Raw genomic sequence first — 22443 nt, 5'->3', positions numbered from 1 at the left:
CTGTCCAATAGCCCTTGGTCATTGCTAATCATGCATGCTGCAAAGACTAATAAGCGTAGAGGAGACAACCAAGGATCACTGCACTGCAAGGGATCCTTTGGGTTACATTTGCCCTTTAAATGATAACAGTTACTCACACTATCTGAGGTTAAATACAAATCTTTTTTTTTTTTAATACATTTGTTTTATGGATGACGAGGCTATATTTTTTTCTGTCCCCAGTAAAATATATACGACCCTATGAACTATTTTCACATATTCATTTTCTATACCAATTATCTCCATAAAGGTCATAGGTGAGCTGGAGCCTATCCCAGCCTGTTAATGGCAGGGCACACATAGAACAATTACTATTTACACTCACATTCACATCTATGGTAGTGTTGTCCCGATACCAATGTTTTGGTACAGGTACCGGTACCAAAATGTATTTTGATACTTTTCGGTAATTTTCGATACTTTTTTAAATAAAGGGGACCACAAAAATTGCATTATTGGCTTTATTTTAACTATGAATCTTACGGTACGTTAAACCTATGTTTCCTATTGTAAATTTGTCCTTAAATAAAATAGTGAACATACTACACAACTTGTCTTTTAGTAGTAAGTAAGCAAACAAAGGCTCATAATTTAGTCCGCGGTAATATATTTTGTTATTTTCCATTCTATTATTTTGTCAAAATTATTAAGGATAAGCTGTAGAAAATGAATTATTAATTTAATTGTTCATGCACTGTTGATATCTGCTTAATTTATCTTTTAACATCTTCTATCTACACTTTTGTTAAAATGTAATAATGACTTATTGTTCTGTTGTTTGGATGCTTCACATACTTAAATTTCCCCTCGGGGATTAATAAAGTATTTCTATTCTGATTCTGATTAGTTTTGGACCACAAAAGTGTATATCAATCTGATACGAAGTAGTTACAACATCATAAATTGGTCATATTCAAAGTCCTCATGTGTCCAGGGATATATTTCCTGAGTTTATAAACATAAAATAAAAAAATAAAAACCCCGCAACAAATAAGTTTTGATGCCAAAAAATATAGTATTGACAAGATACGCTCCTGTACTTGGTATCATTACAGTGAATGTTAGGTGGAGATCTACCAATGGCGTTTGTTTACATTTTGACACCGGTGTCCTATGGCAGTGGTTCTCAACCTTTTTTTCAGTGACGTACCACCTGTGAACATTTTTTAATTCAAGTACCCCCTAATCAGAGCAAAGCATTTTTGGTTGAAAAAAAGAGATAAAGAAGTAAAATACAGCACTATGTCATCAGTTTCTGATTTATTAAATTGTAAAACATGGAAAAATATTGCTCATTTGTAGTGGTCTTTCTTGAACTATTTGGAAAAAAAGATATAAAAATATCAAAAAACTTGTTGAAAAATAAATAAGTGAGTCAATCATAAATAGAGATTTCTACACATTGAAGTAATCATCAACTTAAAGTGCCCTCTTTGGGGATTGTAATAGAGATCCATCTGGATTCATCAACTTAATTCTAAACATTTCTTTACAAAAAATAAATCTTTAACATCAATATTTATGGAACATGTCCACAAAAAAATCTAGCTGTCAACACTGAATATTACATTGTTACATTTCTTTTCACAGTTTATGAACTTTAATTCATGTTTTGTTGAAGTATTATTCAATAAATATATTTATAGAGGAATTTTGAATTGTTGGTATTTTTAGAATATTTAAAAAAAATCTCACGTACCCCTTGGCATACCTTCAAGTACCCCCAGGGGTACGCGTACCCCCATTTGAGAACCACTGTGCTATGGTGTGTAGTGAAGCATGTTTGGATATTCCTTGTCCTTCAGGGATGATACTTATAAGAAACGTACTTTATTTGTCGCCATTGAGGCGAGGATTTGTGATTTAGAAGTAGCCAAAACACTGCTGACTGTGGTTAGACTTTAGCCGCAAGTGAGCGAGCTATGTCTTAAATCACCTCTTCCTGAGGGCGTTTCAGTGTTATAACTTCCCCCCCCCCTGGCTGACCTGTACAGCTCCCGCTGTCTCAGGAAAGCACAGAGCATCCTGAAAGACCCATTCCACCCCGGGCACAGCCACCTGGAACTGCTACCCTCAGGCAGACGCTACAGGGTGCTAAAAGCGAGCACCAATAGACTAAAAAACAGCTTTTACCCAAGAGCCATAGTAGTATTAAACAGGCACTGAGTGAGAACAATATGTCCATCATGTCCTCATGTGTAATGTTTAAATTGTTTTCTATTTTTTCGGACTACAATCTGCAATAATGTTATATGTATGTGTGTATATATATTCATATGCATCTGTGTGGATATATATACATATACATAGATACATCTGTCATCTCTATCTTTTGTTTTTACTATTTATACTATCATATTGTATATGCACCTTCGGAGGAGCTGCTCCAATTTCGTTGTTCTTTGAACGTGTTCATTGCAATAATGACAATAAAATTCTATTCTATTCTATTCTATTCTATTTGTTGTGATCCGATGGTCGGATCATCACCATATTGTTATTTTTGTTCCATTTTTATATCACTCTGCGGTTTGACATACTTAGTTCCTGTTTTGTTCGTTTCCATGGTCACTCATTAGTTTCAGCTGCTACTCTCTTTTCCAGCACACCTGTCTTTACAAATCACCACCTGTTTATAAGCCAGCGTTTTCTGTTCACTGATTGTCGGATCTTAGTTTGTTCACATACATCTGTTTACGACTTGTCTCTCACTCTCGTTTTCGCTAGCTCTCACGCTAAGCTTTATTTTTATTCCTAGCTTTCACGCTAGTTGTTTTGTATTTCCTTTTGTGTGCCCTTGGGTTTCAGTTTGTTTGTCCTAGCTTTCCATGCTAGCGCTTTTATTTGCCTTTTCTATTTGTATCAGTGTTTTTGTTCATAGCTCCTTTTGTTTAATAAATCCCTTAGTTCTTACCTTTTTGCTGTGTTCTTGCTGACGCATCCACGGAGGACCGAATCCTGCATTACAATGCCACACAAGCGTAACAGTAAGATCCGACCAAAGAATGGTTCCTTCGCGTCTGGCAACCACGAGGACGCCTTCGATGAAGGTACATGGATTGTGTTTCGGGCGATGGAGGCAGAGACTCTCCGATGCAACCCGGATGAAAGTATCATGTGGGGTCCGGATGGAACCCTGATCCCCATCGATGTTTCCCGGTCCGGTGAGTTTCCCTCCCGCAGCGCTCGCGCTCGTCCGCGTAGGCGGAAGCCGCGAACGATGGCTTCGTCCCGTGACAGTGACTTTCCCACTCCATGCCTCCCTCCTCATAAACACAGCAACCTACAGTCCGCATACAAAACCCCTACACCATTGTTTGGGGACCCAATAACACACTTTGCTAACAGTTTTACCGACTGGGCAAATTCTCAACTTGTGTCCCGCGCAGATGACGTCATTTCGTCGACGCCTCCCGGTAACGCAAACCCGTCCTCCGTTGATGACATCATCAGTGAGGAATTTTTTTTGGAAGATTCTCTTTCTCATCCATTTTCAAATGACAATAACATTAATAATAAAATACAGAATTTCCAGGACATTTTTGCTTTTTATTATTCTGGTAAATCCCAACCATCTGCTTTTTCAACTCCACCTGTAAAACCTCATTCCCAGCCCAAGTCCAAGGTTTTTTCTCCCTTTTCAAAGGGACACTCTGGACAATATAGAGGGGAGGAGTCTGCCCGCCTCCAAACCTCCCACCACCCTCCCTTATGGTCAGTCCCTGACCACAGGGAACGGGTCTGGGATTCCCGTCTGGAGGGGGGGGCTATGGCCTATAGCTGTGTTGCGGAGGTAGCGCAGACGCTACCATTTCTTAAAACTGTCAAACCGCAACCTCCTATGAGGCCACCCTTACCTGTTTTTCGGCCCGTTAAACCGCTAGCTCCTCCTAGGCCGCCGCCACCTGTATTCCGCTTAGCTCTTCCTCGTAGACCTCCTCCACCTGTGTTTCCCCCGGCCAAGTCTCAACGGCCTTGTAGACCTCCTCCACCTGTTTTTCCCCCGGCCAAGTCTCAACGGCCTTGTAGACCTCCTCCACCTGTGTTTCCCCCGGTCAAATCACAACGACCAAGTAGACCTCCTCCACCGGTGTTCAGACTTGCGAGGTCATTACCTCCAGCACGTCCTCCACCACCGATGTTCGGCACTGTCCCTAACCTGGTTTTTACACCAAAAGTAGACTCTCGCCTGGTTTTCACACCAGAAGAGGTTCCTAACCTTGTTCCCACACCAGCTTCGGTCTCTCGCCTGGTTCACACACCAGCACCGAATCCTAGTCTGGTTCTCACGCCAGCAATCGACTCTTTCCTGGTCCTCGCACCAGCACCTGTTCCTAAGCTGGAACCCACTCCAGCACCAGCCTTAAAGCTGGAACCCAGTCCAGCATTAGCTCCAAAGCTGGAGCCCACTCTATCACCAGCTCCAGAGCTGGAGCCCACTCCAGCACCAGCTCCAAAGCTGGAGTTCGCACCAGCTCTTAAGTTGGAACCCACTCCAACACCTGCGTCGACAACTGCGGTTTCCACGCCGACTACTACGCCTTCTTCCACGACGCCGACTACTACGCCTTCTTCCACGACGGCGACGACTACGCCGACCTCCACGACGGCGACGACTACGCCAGACTCCACGACGCCGCCTTCTTCGGCTGCAGCACCTGCACCTCGGCTGCAGCCAACGCCTCCTCCTCGGCTGAAGCCAACGCCTCCTCCTCGGCTGAAGCCAGCGCCTGCTCCTCGGCTGAAGCCAGCGCCTGCTCCTCGGCTGAAGCCAGCGCCTGCTCCTCGGCTGAAGCCAGCGCCTGCTCCTCGGCTGAAGCCAGCGCCTGCTCCTCGGCTGAAGCCAGCGCCTGCTCCTCGGCTGAAGCCAGCGCCTGCTCCTCGACTGAAGGCTGCGCCTGCTCCTCGGCTGAAGCCTGCGCCTGCTCCTCCGCCGGCCTCTGCACCTGCTCCTCGGCTGAAGCCTGCGCCTGCTCCTCCGCCGGCCTCTGCACCTGCTTCGGCTGCAGCCCCCGCACCTTCGTCTGCTGCTGCCAAGCCTCCTCCACGTCTGCCACAGGTGTGGCCTCTGCGAGGTCGTCCGCCTCGCCGTGCACCTCATCCTGCAAGGCGGCCACTGATGTGGCCTTTTCAAGGTCGGCCGCCAAAACTTTTTCGGCAGCGGCGTTCCATCCGCCGCCGCCACATTGCTATTCCTCGGTGGATTCGGGGACACGCGACCTGGTGACCCTCCGCCGTGACCTCCCTCCGCCCTCCCTTCTTCTGCGGATTTTCTTGTTGTGGGGAGGGGGTTCTAGTTTTTCTTTGCATTCTTTGTTGTATTTTTTTTGGACATCTGGTATCTGTCTCTTTTGGGGGGGGATACTGTTGTGATCCGATGGTCGGATCATCACCATATTGTTATTTTTGTTCCATTTTTATATCACTCTGCGGTTTGACATACTTAGTTCCTGTTTCGTTCGTTTCCATGGTCACTCATTAGTTTCAGCTGCTACTCTCTTTTCCAGCACACCTGTCTTTACTAATCACCACCTGTTTATAAGCCAGCGTTTTCTGTTCACTGATTGTCGGATCTTAGTTTGTTCACATACATCTGTTTACGACTTGTCTCTCACTCTCGTTTTCGCTAGCTCTCACGCTAAGCTTTATTTTTATTCCTAGCTTTCACGCTAGTTGTTTTGTATTTCCTTTTGTGTGCCCTTGGGTTTCGGTTTGTTTGTCCTAGCTTTCCATGCTAGCGCTTTTATTTGCCTTTTCTATTTGTATCAGTGTTTTTGTTCATAGCTCCTTTTGTTTAATAAATCCCTTAGTTCTTACCTTTTTGCTGTGTTCTTGCTGACGCATCCACGGAGGACCGAATCCGGCATTACAATGCCACACAAGCGTAACACTATTTATCTTTAGTTTTCAAGCCAAAATGCATCCGTTCTCCCTTTCTGTCTACACACTGAGCCTGCTTGTAAGTGCTCCGAAATAGTGCGCTGCCGAAAACGCTCGTCTGCTCGGAAACCAGCAACGACACAAGGTGACGACGACAGGGGACTGGTACTTTTTAGACGTGGTATAGCACCGAATATGGTTAATTAGTATCGCGGTACCAAACTAACGCCGGCGTCCCATACCACCCCTATGTATAGACATTTTTTTTGTTTCCAATTACGCAAACATGCATGTTTTTGGGATATGGAGGAGGCAGACCCATGCCAGCAACAATGGCAAATCCCAACGGGATATCCCAGCTGCTAGGAAGACATTTTAATCACTATGCCATTGTGCTGCATAAAATACTGTTTTTTCCCTTTTCATCAAGAAACACATAATTGTATTTTTAACTAAATAGAAACATCTATTTGGTGATACACACAACAAACACTGTCTTCCAGGAGACCGAAGAAGCTCTAAACTCTGGGTTCTCTTTGCCGCCATAGCCAGACATAACTCCTGCTAGTCAAATGCTTGGCTGCACCGTTTTCCTCCCCCTGAATCTTAAATTCTTGCTTTTTTTGTCCACAACACCAATTGATCAATTTTTGTCCTTCACTAATCTGTACTGAAAAATCTGAATATAAATTACCATTGCACCACAGTATAATGCAGGGGTCACCAACCTTTTTGAAACCAAGAGCTACTTCTTGGGTACTGATTAATGCGAAGGGTTACCAGTTTGATACACACTTAAATAAATTGCCAGAAATAGCCAATTGGTTCAATTTGTCACAGTTAGTTGGTGATGAACTCCATGATGCAGAGAAGGCGGAAGGCATAGAATATGAAAACATGATTTAATCAAAACTAAACAAGAACAAACAAAAAGCACGCACGTGGGCGGAATAACAAACTAAGGGAGCTAGCACTGGAAGCTAGAAAACAAAAAGGAACTTTAGCATGGAAGCTAGTGGATAGCAAACAGAAAAACTGGAGATAACTAATGGCTAACAAGAACCGCTTACCGCTACGACGACCAGGACAAAATGTAGCACGACAGGTAATAGCTGAAAAGAATCACAGACACGACAAGAGCAACATGTGGCAACGACAAGTCCGAATGACAATACAATGATCCAGCAACTGACACAAGACAAAGCAGGTACAAATAGGAGCGAGCTGATTGGCAACGGGTGTGGCCAGGTGCCAATCAGCCGCAGCTGAGGAGGAACACAGCACTCAGGGAACAAGACAGGAAGCTGACAAAATAAGAGCACTAGACAGGAACTAAAGACAGGAGATACTAAACACAGAGGAAACAGACAAATGCAGAGGAAAAAACTAAAACATAGACAAACTGTCAGGGGAAAGCCTGACACAATTTACCTTTAACTCTATGTTATTATTAATAATTAAAGATATTTATCTTTGTGAAAACACTGATCATCTTAATGATTTCTCACAATAAATATATATCTTTGATGACATGTTTTAAAAAGGTTAAAATCCAATCTGCACTTAGTTAGAATATTTAAAAAATTTGACCAAGCTATATTTCTAACAAAGACAAGTCATTATTTCTTCTAGATTTTCCAGAACAAAAATTTTAAAAGAAATTCAAAAGACTTTGAAATAAGATTTAAATTTGATTCTACAGATTTTATAGATTGGCCGGAATAAGGTTTTTGTCTTTTAATCATAAGTTTGAAGAAATATTTCACAAATATTCTTCGTCGAAAAAACATAAGCAAAAATGAAGAACTTAATCAAAATGTATTTATTATTCTTTACAATAAAAAAATACATTTACTTGAACATTGATTTAATTTGTTAGGAAAGAAAAGGAAGGAATTTAAAAGGTAAAAAGGTATATGTGTTTAAAAATCCTAAAATCATTTTTAAGGTTGTATTTTTTTCTCTAAAATTGTCTTTCTGAAAGTTATAAGAAGCAAAGTAAAAAAAATGAATTTATTCAAACAAGTGAAGACCAAGTCTTTAAAATATTTTCTTGGATTTTCAAATTCTATTTGAGTTTTGTCCCTCTTAGAATGAAAAATGTCGAGCAAAGCGAGACCAGCTTGCCAGTAAATAAATACAATTTTAAAACTAGAGGCAGCTCACTGGTAAGTGCTGCTGTTTGAGCTATTTTTAGAACAGGCCAGCGGGCTACTCATCTGGTCCTTACGGGCTACCTGGTGCCCACGGGCACCGCGTTGGTGACCCCTGGTCTAATGTATAGTTTAATGTGTATGACATTACACTATTTCCACACTGACAGCTGTACCTCAACTTATGAGCTTAATTTGTTCCATCAGAGAACACTTATATCTCACATCAGTCCTGCACCAATAAAATGAAATGAAATCAATGTAATCAATGCTCGGCCCTCCAAAAAGTCTACAATGTTCACATGTAACTAACCTTTTTCAAAAGAAAATCAAACTTTTAGATAATAAATATAGTTTGACAATATGTACTACAAACAACTGCAGTAGTTTTATGAAATAATGTTATAATATTGTTCAGTATTTACCTTGGGGACCGGACTATTGTAGGTGTCTTCTACGTGCTGCTTCTCTGGAACTGTTACTGTTGTATATGTTTCCCATAGACGTCTTTAAGTGACAAACTATACGTCAGAGTTGACAGCAACCTGTGTTTATGTGCCAAAAGTAATAGATAGATAGATAGATAGATGGATAAATAGTTATTGATTCCTTCAGGAAAATTCAAATTCTAGCAGCAGTGTACAGAATTAAGATCAAATTTAAAAGGTAAAAAGTAAAATTAGGCGTCTAAATATATACCATATAAAACAGTAAAATACGAATATAACAAGAGAAACTAGGTAGTAGTGACCATGTTATGAGAAAGTATTGCACTATTATTGTATTGGTTTATTGTTATTATTGTATGCAGAATAACTGTATTATTCTCGACAGTCCATATTGTTAATGCGGCACAAGACAGAATGAACTGAAAGACATCAAACACAGCATCTGCAGCTTCCCCATATTTTCAAGGCTAATTGTCCGTCCTTTGAAGTTTTTGTCTGCATGCCGAAGAGGTTGGTTGCGGCTTGTGTGATGCGGTGGGGCGGACTCGCTTGGGAAGGACATGTTTTTAATGGTTTGTTTCTCCGATTCGGTCGTCCGCTTATTCTCCTTTGCACTAACTTTCTCAGTTAATGTGGATGGAGTGCAGGATTGTGTCGATCTCTGCCTGCGTCCTGTGGACAAACACTACTTGCTCATAACTCTAATCCATGCTCAAAACTTAAAGCAGAACAAAAAGCTGAGAAACAGCTCTCATGTCCAGAGGCAAAACCCAGTAACTCAATTTTGGTCAAAACTGAGCTGATAATAATTTTGGAGTTCCTAGGTGATATGCTTTACATTAGTGTATGCGATATTGTAATTTGTTCCGTAAGTAAGCTGTTACGCGCATGGCAGGACCTGGCAACTACCACATAACCGCATAGATACAACAGAAAAACTTAGTATCTCAAGGGACCAATCGAAGCTTCTTTGTCAGTCGCCTTATTGTCTTTAGTGAGACATTTGCACGAATGGGGGCCGATGGTCAACCTGATTATGTGATATTATGGCACGAGGGGATATTTAGAAGATTGGCCCAGGACGTTGCAAGCACCTTCATTAAATGTATTGTTCTTGATTCTTCCCCTTGCATACTCTTTTGGGCAGATAACTGTGGAGGTCAAAATAAAAACTGGACGCTGTACACGGCTCTTTCCCAATGTGCAAACGCAGAACGGGGCCCACCCGAGATTGTGATAAAATATCTGGAGAAAAGGCACATGTTCATGAGAGCAGATTCAATCCATGGCTCAATCGGCAAGAAAATGAAAGCTCAAGAAAACATCTATACGTTTGATGACTTTGTAGATCTTTGTAAGACAGCATCAAGATAGATTGGTTTTCCTGTGTTTTCTCAAAATCAGCTAGAAGTGAGTTACTAGGTTTGGCCTTTGAACGGGAGAGCTCGTGTTTTAAAATACCCGTTAAGCAGAGGTACCACAACATTTTTGTTTTTTTATATTTACTTTGTAATTGTTTAGCTTCCTGTGTACAAAGTCCCATTGTTTCTTCACACACTGCATTTAAAAAAAAATCCTTGTGTCGGGAACTTGCCTGGCTTTGGTTGATGTAACTCCAGGATGCAGAAACGGGAAGCAACGTGCGGGTAAAAAGGTTGAATGAGCAAAAAGTCCAAAAGGCACACCATGAACATTAGTCACAATAAACAAAGAAACCAGAGTTGCAAGGAAGATAAATCCTCCTGATTAGTGATCACCAACTTATGTTTATGTAAACAGTATAGCTATTATGACGAATGACCTGTCTGATGACAAAGATGTTTACAGGCAGCGCCAAAATTATATGCTCGGGCAAACATGCTGTGTCGGAAGCTCAGCATGTTCTCAGTTTCTGTGAGGATCATACTTTTTTAAAGCGTATTGTACACCTCTGTGTTCTGCACACCTGTGGTGTCAATTAAAAAAAGCCAGCGTTAGAAAGCTCACAGTGGCTTACATTGAGTGAGATCAGCCAATACCAAGACAGATACCGATCACTGTAAATGTTTTAATTAATTTATTTATTTGTTATTCTCTTTAATTACATACAGTTGTTGGATCAAATCAAGTAGTACAAAATGACCAAAATAAAACTCTACTTTCTACAACTTTGATTTTTGTCGTCAATGTTCTCTTGTGTTCAGGAAATGATTCAGTTGGTAAACATTAACAGAAATAGAAAAAACAAAAACGATGTTGGGGAAAATAAAAATATTGACCTAATCACTGTAGTATCAATCGGCACCCTTGGTATCAACATCACCAATTCATGAATCGATCAGCATTTTTCTTAGTGCTGTGTACTGACTGCGACAATACTGACAACAGTTGTTAGCATATCCTCTCAAGACTCTAATGAATCTACTTGTTAATTCTCGGTTAATATCTACTTACTTTATGCTGCAACTTATTCCTCTGTGTTGTTTCAAGCTAGTTCAGTGTTAGCTTAGCGGTTGGTTAGCTATTAGCCTGCCTGATGCTGGCTTGCTTTCAGTGTGTAACATGTTTAGCCTCGCCCTCCAGTAATAATGATATTGTGGAGGACTCGCACCTCCAGGTTCCTCGGACCACCTATGACGGACATGACAGGATTGACGGTTTGGAGATTTTGTCTATTTTCCGATAAACCTCCTTCTCTGATCGCTTTTCAGCACTCGCCTCTTCTCCCCGTCTCGCTTGGGCTCGGGTTCGTTCTCGGCCATCCACTCCGACTTCACCAACCACCTCCTTCCCGGTTGTTGCTCTTTTATACAATGACAGTGTGACAGGTCTCCAGCTGTCATCGTGTGGGTTGCAAGGACCATCGTTGCAAGATGCATGGTAGCAGGTTTGACTCTTGTTTATTATTTCAACAACCAAGTTTTCGTTCCAGTCGTTCGCGCCAATTTCTAGCGCGACCTCTCTACCTGCTCGTCTCGGCGCGCCTTTCGGTGGCCGGTGGCTGCATCTTCCGCGGGGGCTCATCTTTCTCCTGCTCCCTCTTGTCGTCTTCGTCGTCGGGTGTTTCCTCTCCTACTTCTGCCACGATTGCTCCTCCTTCTCCCCTTTTATGCTGCAGCAGAACAGAAGATGCAGGGATTGAGAGCAGGTGTGTCGTTTACGCACCTGACTCAGATTGCTGCAGCGTCGCTCCAAGTGCGTCCCGCTTCTCCGCTCCGCTGCATGCTCCGCGTCCTGGCCGCCAACTCTGGTAGGACCGCTGTCTGTCCTATCCTGCCGTCGGCTCGTGGGCTCCGTCTCTCCAAAGACAGGTGATGAGACAACTGCGCCCAGATAGGCCATCCACCCACGTGTCGCCCATCTCGGAGCCGGCCTTGCCTCGCTGCAGGTCCGCAGGCCACGCCTCCTCACAGATACTAATACTGATACTTAAGATACTAAGAAATGCACTTTATATGCAATAAGGCAGGTGATTATTTTTAGCTGAGGCAGGGACGCCAAGTTTCAGACAATGCAAGAGTGAGACTTTAGTGGCATGATGTACATGACAAAAAAATTTGCTTTTTTAATGCTGACTTGGCCTGAATTAACATCTATTTAAGCCTTAGGACATTAGGACTGATGTCCTCTCTGCACTGTGGCCTAACGCTTGTCTTAATTAATCATACCTTAGAAATGAAAATCATCTCCACCATTTTTCTTTGCTAGCTCTTCCATCTCATCATCCGCATGTGTTCTCTATTTGTATCTCTTCTACATCTCCATCCTCACTGTCCTCAGTCTCTTCTGATCTCTATTGATCTCCCAGTGTTGCCAAATCCTCAAGTAGCTATTGTCATCAAAGTTGCTAGAAGATGATAGATGACATCATTGCCTCATTTGCATTATTGATTACAATGGATTCTGGAGGAGAAAGGAAGGACATTGTGGGAGACATAAAAAGTGAGCTAAAAATGCTAATTATGATTATAACTGTGAATTAATTTTTTTTATTAGGACTTAGTTTAGTTGTATTTGTCTTTGTTCTACATTGGTGAATGTTAGAGTATCAAATTTGATCAAAATACCGCAGGGTTGGATTCACAAACGGACCAAATCTATGACTAGCAAAAAATAGGTTTGTTTTCATTTGAAGCGTGACAGTGTTGAAACATTTATGGTTGTGGTCAAAAGTTTACATACACTTGTAAAGAACATAATGTCATGGCTGTCTTGAGTTTACAATAATTTCTACAACTCTTATTGTTATGTGATAGAATTGTTTAGTGATAATAATTGTTTTGTCACAAAAAACATTCATGAAGTTTGGTTCTTATATGAATTTATTAAGGGGCTACTGAAAATGTGACCAAATCTTCTGGGTCAAAAGTATACTTACAGCAATGTAAATATTTCGTTTCATGTTGTTTGGCAAGTTTCACTGCAATAACACTTTGTTAGCCATCCACAAGCTTCTGGTTGAATTTTCGACCACTTCTCTAGACAAAATTGGTGCCTCCAGAATCTTTTATCTTTGTCCATGTGATGTCAGATGAAACACAAATTGAGCTGTTTGGCCACAATACCCAGCAATATGTTTGGAGGAGAAACGGTGAGGCCTATAATCCCAGGAACACCACCCTACCGTCAAGCATGGTTGTAGTAGGATTATGTTCTGGGCCTGTTTTCCTGCCAATGGAACTGGTGCTTTACAGAGTTTAAATGGGACAATGAAAAAAAGATGATTACATCCAAATTCTTCAGGACAACCTAAAATCATCAGCTCGGATGTTGGTTGTTGAGCGCAGTTTGGTGTTCCAACACGACAATGACCCCAAATACACGTCAAATGTGGTAAAGGAATGGCTAAATCAGGTTAGAATTAAGGCTTTAAAAATGGCCTTCCCAAAGTCCTGACTTAAACGTGTGGAAAATGCTGAAGAAACAAGTTAATGTCAGAAAACCAACACATCTAGCTGAAGGGCAGGGTGTTAGAGGGGTTAGTGCGTCTGCCTCACAATACAAAGGTCCTGAGAAGTCGTAGGTTCAATCCCGGGCTCGGGATCTTTCTGTGTGGAGTTTGCATGTTCTCCCTGCGACTGTGTGGATTCCCTCCAGGTACACCGGCTTCCTCCCACTTCCAAAGACATGCACCTGGGGATAGGTTGATTGGCAACACTAAATTGGCCCTAGTGTGTGAATGTGAGTGTGAATGTTGTCTGTCTGTCTGTGTTGGCCTGCGATAAGGTGGCGATTCGTCCAGGGTGTACCCTGCCTCCTGTCCGATTGTAGCTGAGATAGGCTCCAGCGCCCCCCGCGACCCCCCAGCAAATAAGCGGTAGAAAATGAATGGATGGATGGATGGCACAAATTTTTTCAAGAGTAGTGGTTTAAAAATTCAACCAGAAGCTTGCCAGAAGCTTGTGGATGGCTACAAAAAGCACCTTATTGCAGTGAAACTTGCCAAGGGACATGTAACCAAAAATATAACATTGCTGTATGTATACTTTTGACCCAGGAGATTTAGTCACATTTGCAGTTGAAAGATAATAAATTCATGAAAAAAACAAACTTCATGAATGTTTTGTTGTGACGAACAAATATGTGCTCCAATCCCTCTATCACAATCATCTGTAAACCGAGACAGAAACAGCGGCAGCTTTGCACAGAGGTGATGTGTGTCTCCTCTCTGCTCTGACTGTATCAGAACTTTATTGTCATTGCACTTGAAAGTACAACAATTGAGTTTTCAATGCAAGCTGTCTCAGAGCAGACGTTCAGCAGACAGGGAACCACTTTTGAGTAAAGGCTCACGGCAGCGCCGCTTGTACGTTGAGGACATTAGAGTATTGCACGCTTTCATGTCTCTGAAACATCCACAAAAGTTTAGTATTCCAAAAAAATAAATACACAGTGAATGGGGAAATACAGTTGTGAGAAATGTCAAGTGAGGCTTGGCAGCACTGGCGTAGGGGAGCGGCTCTGCACTGAGTAAAGAGACACATAATTAGCTAATAGCTGCTTGTCAGATGGGGGATTAAAAATGCATACAATAGATAGATAGATAGTACTTTATTGATTGCTTCAGTAGAGTTCCTCAGGAAAATTAAAATTCCAGTATCAATGTACTGAATGGAGATTCATTTAAAAAGTAAATAGTAATTAATGGGGGTATAAATGGAAACAAAATAGAAAAATATTACAAAAAGAATAAATAAATAAATGAAAAGTAACAATGGGAATAAAAATATAACAGTAAAATAAGTATATAACAAGAGAAACTAGGCAATAGTGACCATGTTTTGAAAAAGTAAGTACAATGTCAGCCATAGGGGATTGGAAGGCATTAATCTGCAATGGTAATCACATACATTGTCACAAAAATCCGCCGATACTGATCGGTAGCCAATTGATGGGCACATCCCGAGTTTTCACCAACATCATAATTAAGGTCCAGACTTGGATATCACACCATCTTTGAGGTACACTCTTGTAAACATTGAGTAAACTTAAATTGAGTTATGGACAATACTGTAGGTTAAAGGCCCACTGAAATTTGATATTCTTATTCAAACGGGGATAGCAGATCCATTCTATGTGTCATACATCATTTCGCGATATTGCCATATTTTTGCTGAAAGGATTTAGTTGAGAACATCGACGATAAAGTTTGCAACTTTTGGTCGCTAATAAAAAAGCCTTGCCTTTACCGGAAGTAGCAGACGATGTGTGTGTGACGTCACGGGTTGTAGGGCTCCTCACATCCTCACATTGTTTATAATCATAGCTACCAGCAGCAAGAGCTATTCGGACCGAGAAAGCGACGATTTCCCCATTAATTTGAGCGAGGATGAAAGATTTGTGGATGAGGAAAGTAAGAGTGAGGCACTAAAAAAAAGAAAAAAAAAGAAGAAAAGAAAAAGCGACGGCTCCAGGCGGCGGCAGTGGGTGCGTTTCAGATGTAATTAGACACATTTGCTTGGATAATTCTGGAAAATCCCTTATCTGCTTATTGTGTTAATAGTATTTTAGTGAGATTACTGTCATACCCGAAAGTCGGATGGCTGCGGTGAACGCCAGTGTCTTTCAGAAAAACCAATGGAGGAGCCAAGATCACAGCTGCCTTTTTGACAGCTACAGGAGGAGGTCCCATAATCCACTGAAGTCTCCGGTAAGAGCCGACTTAATATCATATTTTCCCATCCAAAAACTTGCTGGTTGACGTAGAGAAACATGTTCGCTTGACCGCTCTGTGTTAAAGCTTCACAACAAAGAAACACCGGCTGTGTTTCGGTGCTAAAGGCAGCTGCAATCCACCGCTTTCCACCAACAGCATTCTTATTTGACGTCTCCATTATTAACTGAACAAACTGCAAAAGATTCAGCTACACAGATGTCCAAATTACTGTGTAGTAATTATGCGATTAAAAGAGACAACTTTTAGCCGTAAGTGGTGCTGGGCTAATATGTCCCCTCCAACCCGAGACACACAAACACGCGTTATCATTCCGCCACGTTTTCAACAAGAAAGTCCGCGAGAAATTTAAAATTGTAATTTAGTAAACTAAAAAGGCCGTATTGGCATGTGTTGCAATGTTAATATTTAATCATTGATATATAAACTATCAGACTGAGTGGTCGGTAGTAGTGGGTTTCAGTAGGCCTTTAAAATTCCACAACAAAACGAAGCAAACATTTTTAAAGCTGCAGTGTTCGACATAAAATATGTACTGGATACAACATTTTCATGTTATCTATTTCTTTCCATCCAACTTCTGGCTGAGGTTTGCAGCCCAGACTCGCCTCCTTTCTTTTCAAAACGGTTCTGTCCAAGCTGACTGTTGGCTTACACCTTTGGGCAGACGGTAGGAATGTAGTTGTTTTTCTATGTCTGCTCAATTGTGACAACAGAGAACATTGCAAAAATGAACCACTTGACTTTTTCTAAAGTGGCGCTTTGACGAGTATGACGTGGCTGACTTCCGGATTGGTGTCTCATCCTATCTCTCATCAGAAAACGTATTATGGTATTGTAGACACTTGATATATGGCCCTAGAGTAAACCTAGACATGTACCCAATGGGTTCCCGTATAATTTGAGGACACCAAAATCATCAAGACATACACAAATAATCGAACACCCATGAAGTCGACCCTAATTCTTCCTTCATGCCCTTCACATACCTAGTTATATTTTACTCATTTCCTTTCCTTTCAGTTTTATTATCTTTTAAATGATTTTAACTCTCTCTTGACCTTTTGCCTTTGCCTCTTTCCTGTTCAGACTTCGTATCGGCGGGAGGGCAGTTACCACCACCAGGTACTGTCTAAAACATGGTTTGGTGGAAGACTGAATGGCTGAAGGACTGATTTGGTTTCGTGCATTGTTTATATATGTGCTGCTTTTGTTGTTGTTGAGTGAACTCATGTACGGTGGTGGATGTTTTATCAACATAACATGATCCATACTCCTCACAGGCCATGACACTTCAGTAGAAAGTAAGGCTGCCAAGATAATCAAATATTAATCACGATCTTGGCCGCCACAATTAAATGAGGGTGCTCGTTGACCATATTAACATTTAAAAAGCAGGCTCTGCCGTGTATAAAATCAAAAACCGTCACAGCAACGGCGTCTTAAAGGCCTACTGAAACCCACTACTACCGACCACGCAGTCTGATAGTTTATACATCAAAGATGAAATATTAACATTGCAACACATGCCAATACAGCCTTTTTAGTTTATTAAATTGCAATTTTAAAATTCCCGCGAAGTGTCCTGTTGAAAACGTCGCGTAATGATGACGTGTACGCGTGACGTCACGGACTGTTAGGAAATATTAGCGCTGCGCACACACACAGTTAAAAGTCGTCTGCTTTAACCGCATAATTACACAGTATTTTGGACATCTGTGTTGCTGAACTTTTGCAATTTGTTCAATTAATATTGGAGAAGTCAAAGTAGAAAGATGGAGTTGGGAAGCTTTAGCCTTTAGCCACACAAACACACAGTGATTCCTTGTTTAAAATTCCCGGAGGGGAAACTTTACTATGGATCAGAGCGGTCAAGCGAACATGGATCCCGACCAAATGTCAACCAGCAGGTTTCGGTGAGAAAATTGTGGTAAAAAGTCGCTTCTTACCGGAGATCAGCTGAGCTTGTGCCGTCCGTACAGCTGCCGTCAACTTCCATCAGACACTGGCCTCAAGTTTTCCTGTGGATACACCCTTCCGACTATCTGGTACTATTAAACTCACTAAAACACTAGCAACACGATAGAAAGATAAGGGATTTCCCAGAATTATCCTAGTAAATGTGTCTAAAAACATCTGAATCCGTCCTAATGCAATCGCGTTTTTTTTTTCTAGTCCGTCGCTATCAATATCCTCAAACACAAATCTTTCATCCTCACTCAAATTAATGGGGAAATTGTCGTTTTCTCTGTCCGAATAGCTCTTGTTGTTGGAGGCTCCCATTAAAAACAATGTGGGGATGTGAAGAACCATCAACATGTGACGTCATCGTCTGCGACTTCCGGTACAGGCAGGGCTTTTCTGTTAGCGACCGAAAGTTGCGAACTTTATCGTCGATGTTCTCTACTAAATCCTTTCAGCAAAAATATGGCAATATCGCGAAATGATCAAGTATGACACATAGAATGGACCTGCTATCCCCGTTTAAATAAGAACATCTCATTTCAGTAGGCCTTTAGAGCCCTGCGATGCTGTAATGAAACCACTGGAAATAGGAGATGCATTAGATTGTAATTTTATGCATGTTCGACATGAACTGACAAACCAACCATCCATACTCAATAGAGTCCGGAGACACTTTTCCAACGAGTGCCAACATTTCTCGCCGGTGTTCTGACGAGACGTGCTCCCCATTGGAATGTATGCACTCCTGCATCTGCACATGCTAATGAATCCAGAGAATGCGGAAATGTAATAAATGAAGTACTCTTTCATGTGAGTATAATCGTTAACACTAATAATGCTTTATGTCTGTATTTTGTCTTTATTATACTCGTCTTCCACTACAATCAATCACAAATTTGATTAGGTGGGTGTCCAATTAATGAACAGTGTTTTTTAATGTCCTCCCAAAAAAGGCCATAATAATGAACAAAAGAGCAATATTTGTGTTTAAATAGATGTGTAATGTTTATTTGGCATTTGTATGTTTATTTAGCCATTTCATTACAAATTACATAATGACAGTACTTCCACGCACAATAATTCTGATTCCAATATTGATAAAAGATAATTGTGATTATTATTTTGGCAATAATCGTGCAGTCCTACTAGAAAGTGTGAGAGATGCGGAGGGGCCACGGGGATATGTCAAAGTGAATGTAATAAGGGTGCAAAATTTCTTGCCTGTAACTAAAGATTTAGAGCAATTGGGTTAGAGGGAAATGGCCGGAATAAACAATGCGTTTATAAAATCAGCCTAATGGGTTTGATTTTAAGTGCCAGCAGCATTTTTTACTAATGCACATAAAAACAAACAAGGGAAAAACCTAAATCCTGGGCTCTAAACATTTTTTGTGCCACATCTAGAACAATGTGTATTTTAGATTGGCTACTGTTCAAACATTTTTACTTTCAGTTTAGTTACTTGATTGTCTCTTTATTTCCACTGAAGATGCAAAGTGTCAACTTTCCATGCACACAGTCTTACCAACCTTGATGTTTTGTCATATGAATATGCCAAATATACAGGTGCTGGTCATATTATTAGAATATCATGAAAATTTGATGTATTTCATTAATTCCATTTAGAAAGTCAAACTTGTAGAATGTATACATTCATTCCAAACAGACTGATACATTTCAAGTGTTTTTTGCCAAAAAGGAGATGATTATAGCTGACAACCAATGAAAACCCTAAATTCAACATATCAGAAAATTTGAATATGGTGAAAAGGTCAGATATTGAAGACACCTGGTGCCACACTCTAATTAGCTAACTAACTCAAAACACCTGGAAAAGCCTTTAAATGGTCTCTCGTTTTGATTCTGTATGACACACAATCATGGGGAAGACTGCTGACTTGACAACTGTCCAAAAGATGACCATTGATACTTTAAAGAAGGAATGCAAGACACAAAAGGTCATTGCCAAAGAGGTTGGATGTTCCCAGAGCTCTGTGTCCAAACACATTAATAGAGAGGCGAAGGGAAGACAAAAATGTGGTAGAAAAAAGTGTACAAGCAAGAGGGATAACCGCGCCCTGGAGAGGATTGTCAAATAAAACCGATTCAAAAATGTCGGGGAGATCCACAAAGAGTGGACTGCAGCTGGAGTCAGAGCTTCAAGAACCACCACGCACCGACGTATGCAAGATAAGGGCTTCAAATATATCACTATTTGTGTAATGAATTGATATAATATGTAAGTTTCACGTTCTGAATATAATTACTGAAATAAAACAACTTTTTCATGATATTCTAATAATATGAACAGCACCTGTATTAGGTTTCCCCAAGTAAAGGGGTGATTCCAGCATGTCACAGACAGAAGACATGCCTAAAAAGGTTAAGTCCCAAATCCAGAGGTCGTCCTATGGTTTATTCCTGTTGCACTGGAGCGTACCAGTATTTTGGCGTGGCGCATTTGGGAGAGTGGCCGTGCCAGCAAGCTGAGATTTATTGGTTCAATCCCCACCATCTACCAACTTCGTCACGTCCGTTGTGTCCTTGAGCAAGATACTTCAGCCTTGCACCTGATGGGTCGTGGTTCGGGCCCTGCATGGCAGCTCCCGCCATCCGTGTGTGAATGTGGAAATAGTGTCAAAGCAATTTGAGTACCTTGAAGGTAGAAAAGCGTTATACAAGTATAACCCATTTACCATTTGTGTAGGGGTTATTTTACCAATGGTTGAATGGTGGGAGGGCTGTGTAAAGAACACCCGTAGAATATGTCAATATCATCACAATGTCTTAATGACACAATAATTGCATCAATATTACACTATAGTTTACATACATCCATCCATTCATTCATTTTCTACCGTTTGTCCATCTCGGGGTCGCAAGTTTACATGTATATACATTCAGGCTATGTCTACACTAAGCCGGATAACGCCTTAAACAACTAAATATTTAGCCTGCACGGGTAAGCGCGCCGTATAGTTCTTGAATCTCTGGCTCTTAGCTTTCTATGGACTCATTGATCGTTTACAAACTGAGTTCGGAGAGGAAGTGACGCCAGAAAGACAGTGCCCCACACAGGAAGTGACGTCAGAAGGAACGTGTCACAGCCGGCTTCATAGTAAAGCGGAGCTAACCACTGGAAATATGGAGGCGAGTCATCCAGACAGGCCCCTGTTTCTCCTTTCGTCTGTACAGACGCTTGTGGAAATCACACATGAATACCTTGAGAGAAGAAAACTTGTGACTGCAGCTATTTCAGATGCAACACATCTCAGACGGTAAGAGAAATTTCAAATGTCAAGGTCAGCTGCTCTCCTGTCCAAGGGCAAAACCTAGTAACTTACTTCTAGCTGATTTTGAGAAAACAAAGGAAAACCAATCTATCTTGATGCTGTCTTACAAAGATCTACAAAGTCATCAAATGTATAGATGTTTTCTTGAGCTTTCATTTTCTTGCCGATTGAGCCATGGATTGAATCTGCTCTCATGAACGTGTGCCCTTTCTCCAGATATTTTATCACAATCTCGGGTGGGCCCCATTCTGCGTTTGCACTTTGGGCAAGAGCCGTGTACAGCGTCCAGTTTTTATTTTGACCTCCACAGTTATCTGCCCAAAAGAGTATGCAAGGGGAAAAATCAAGAACAATACATTTAATGAAGGTGCTTGCAACGTCCTGGGCCAATCTTCCAAATATCCCCTCGTGCCATAATATCCCATAATTAGGTTGACCGTCGGCCCGCATTCGTGCAAATGTCTCATTAAAGACAATAAGGCGACTGACAAAGAAGCTCCGATTGGTCCCTTGAGATACTAGGTTTTTCTGTTGTATCTACGCGGTTATGTGGTAGTTGCTAGGTCCTGCCTTGCGCGTAACAGCTTACTTACGGAACAAATTACAATATCGCATACACTAATGTAAAGCATATCAACTAGGAACTCCAAAATTATTATCATCTCAGTTTTGAACAAAATTGAGTTACTGGGTTTTGCCTTTTGACGGGACAGCTGTGATTCTACTTACCGAAAAACTTTGTCTATTTGTCGAAAGAGAGACAATGAATAACAACGAAAGAATGCAAGCTCCCGTGGTTGTGATAAAAAACGGTAGCATGTGCTTTGAATTACTTGGAAGACTACGGAAAACGGTGAATGCTTTTGGAGTGGCAAAGCAGACTGTATCAGTTATTGTCCGCCATGTATGTCGCGGACTCAATGTCTAGGTCCAGGGTATATAAATTCACCAAAAAACGAATGGACAATGAAAGTGAAGATAAAAGAGTGAGGAGTGTCCTGACCAGATATCTAAATCCCTAGATTGATTGATGCAAAATGTTCTTTATCACATTGTTACTGAAATTAGATTTTCTTATTTAAACGAGGATACCAGGTCCATTCTATGTGTCATACTTGATAATTTCGCCATATTTTTGCTGAAATGATTTAGTAGAGAAAATCGACGATAAAGTTGGCAACTTTGGGTCGCTCTTAAAAAAGCCCTGACTTTCCCGGAAGTAGTGCGCGTGACGTCATAGATTGTCGGACTCCTCACATCCACCCATTGATTACAATCATGGACGCCAGCAGTGCGAGCGATTCTGACCGATAAAGCGACAATTTCCCCATTAATTGGAGCGAGGATGAAAGATTCGTGTTTGAGGATATTGATAGCGACGGACTAGAAAAAAAAAAAAGCGACAACTCCGGGCGACGGCAGTGTGAGCGTTTCAGATGTAATTAGACACATGTACTAGGATAATTCTGGAAGATCCCTTGTCTGCTTATTGTTTTAATAGTGTTTTAGTG

The 22443-nt window shown here is 41.3% G+C and overlaps 1 protein-coding gene across 2 annotated transcripts in view; it reads left to right on the top strand.

Moving 5' to 3' along the window:
- The window catches only part of kiaa1549la (KIAA1549-like a), a 299333-nt gene that overhangs the window by 156257 nt on the left and 120633 nt on the right, over positions 1-22443 (top strand). The window contains exon 12 of one of the 2 annotated variants that reach the window (XM_061917394.1): positions 16764-16799. The exons of the other annotated variant lie outside the window; for it this stretch is intronic. Within the exon in view, the coding sequence (XP_061773378.1) occupies positions 16764-16799 (36 nt within the window). The remainder of the gene's footprint in view (positions 1-16763; positions 16800-22443) is intronic. 2 annotated transcript variants of the gene reach the window in all.

This window comes from Nerophis ophidion, linkage group LG12 (genome assembly GCF_033978795.1).
Source record: "Nerophis ophidion isolate RoL-2023_Sa linkage group LG12, RoL_Noph_v1.0, whole genome shotgun sequence".
Taxonomy (NCBI): Eukaryota; Metazoa; Chordata; class Actinopteri; order Syngnathiformes; family Syngnathidae; genus Nerophis; species Nerophis ophidion.
The sequence above is the reverse complement of the archived record's forward strand: the minus strand, read 5'-3'. Positions and strand labels throughout refer to the sequence as shown.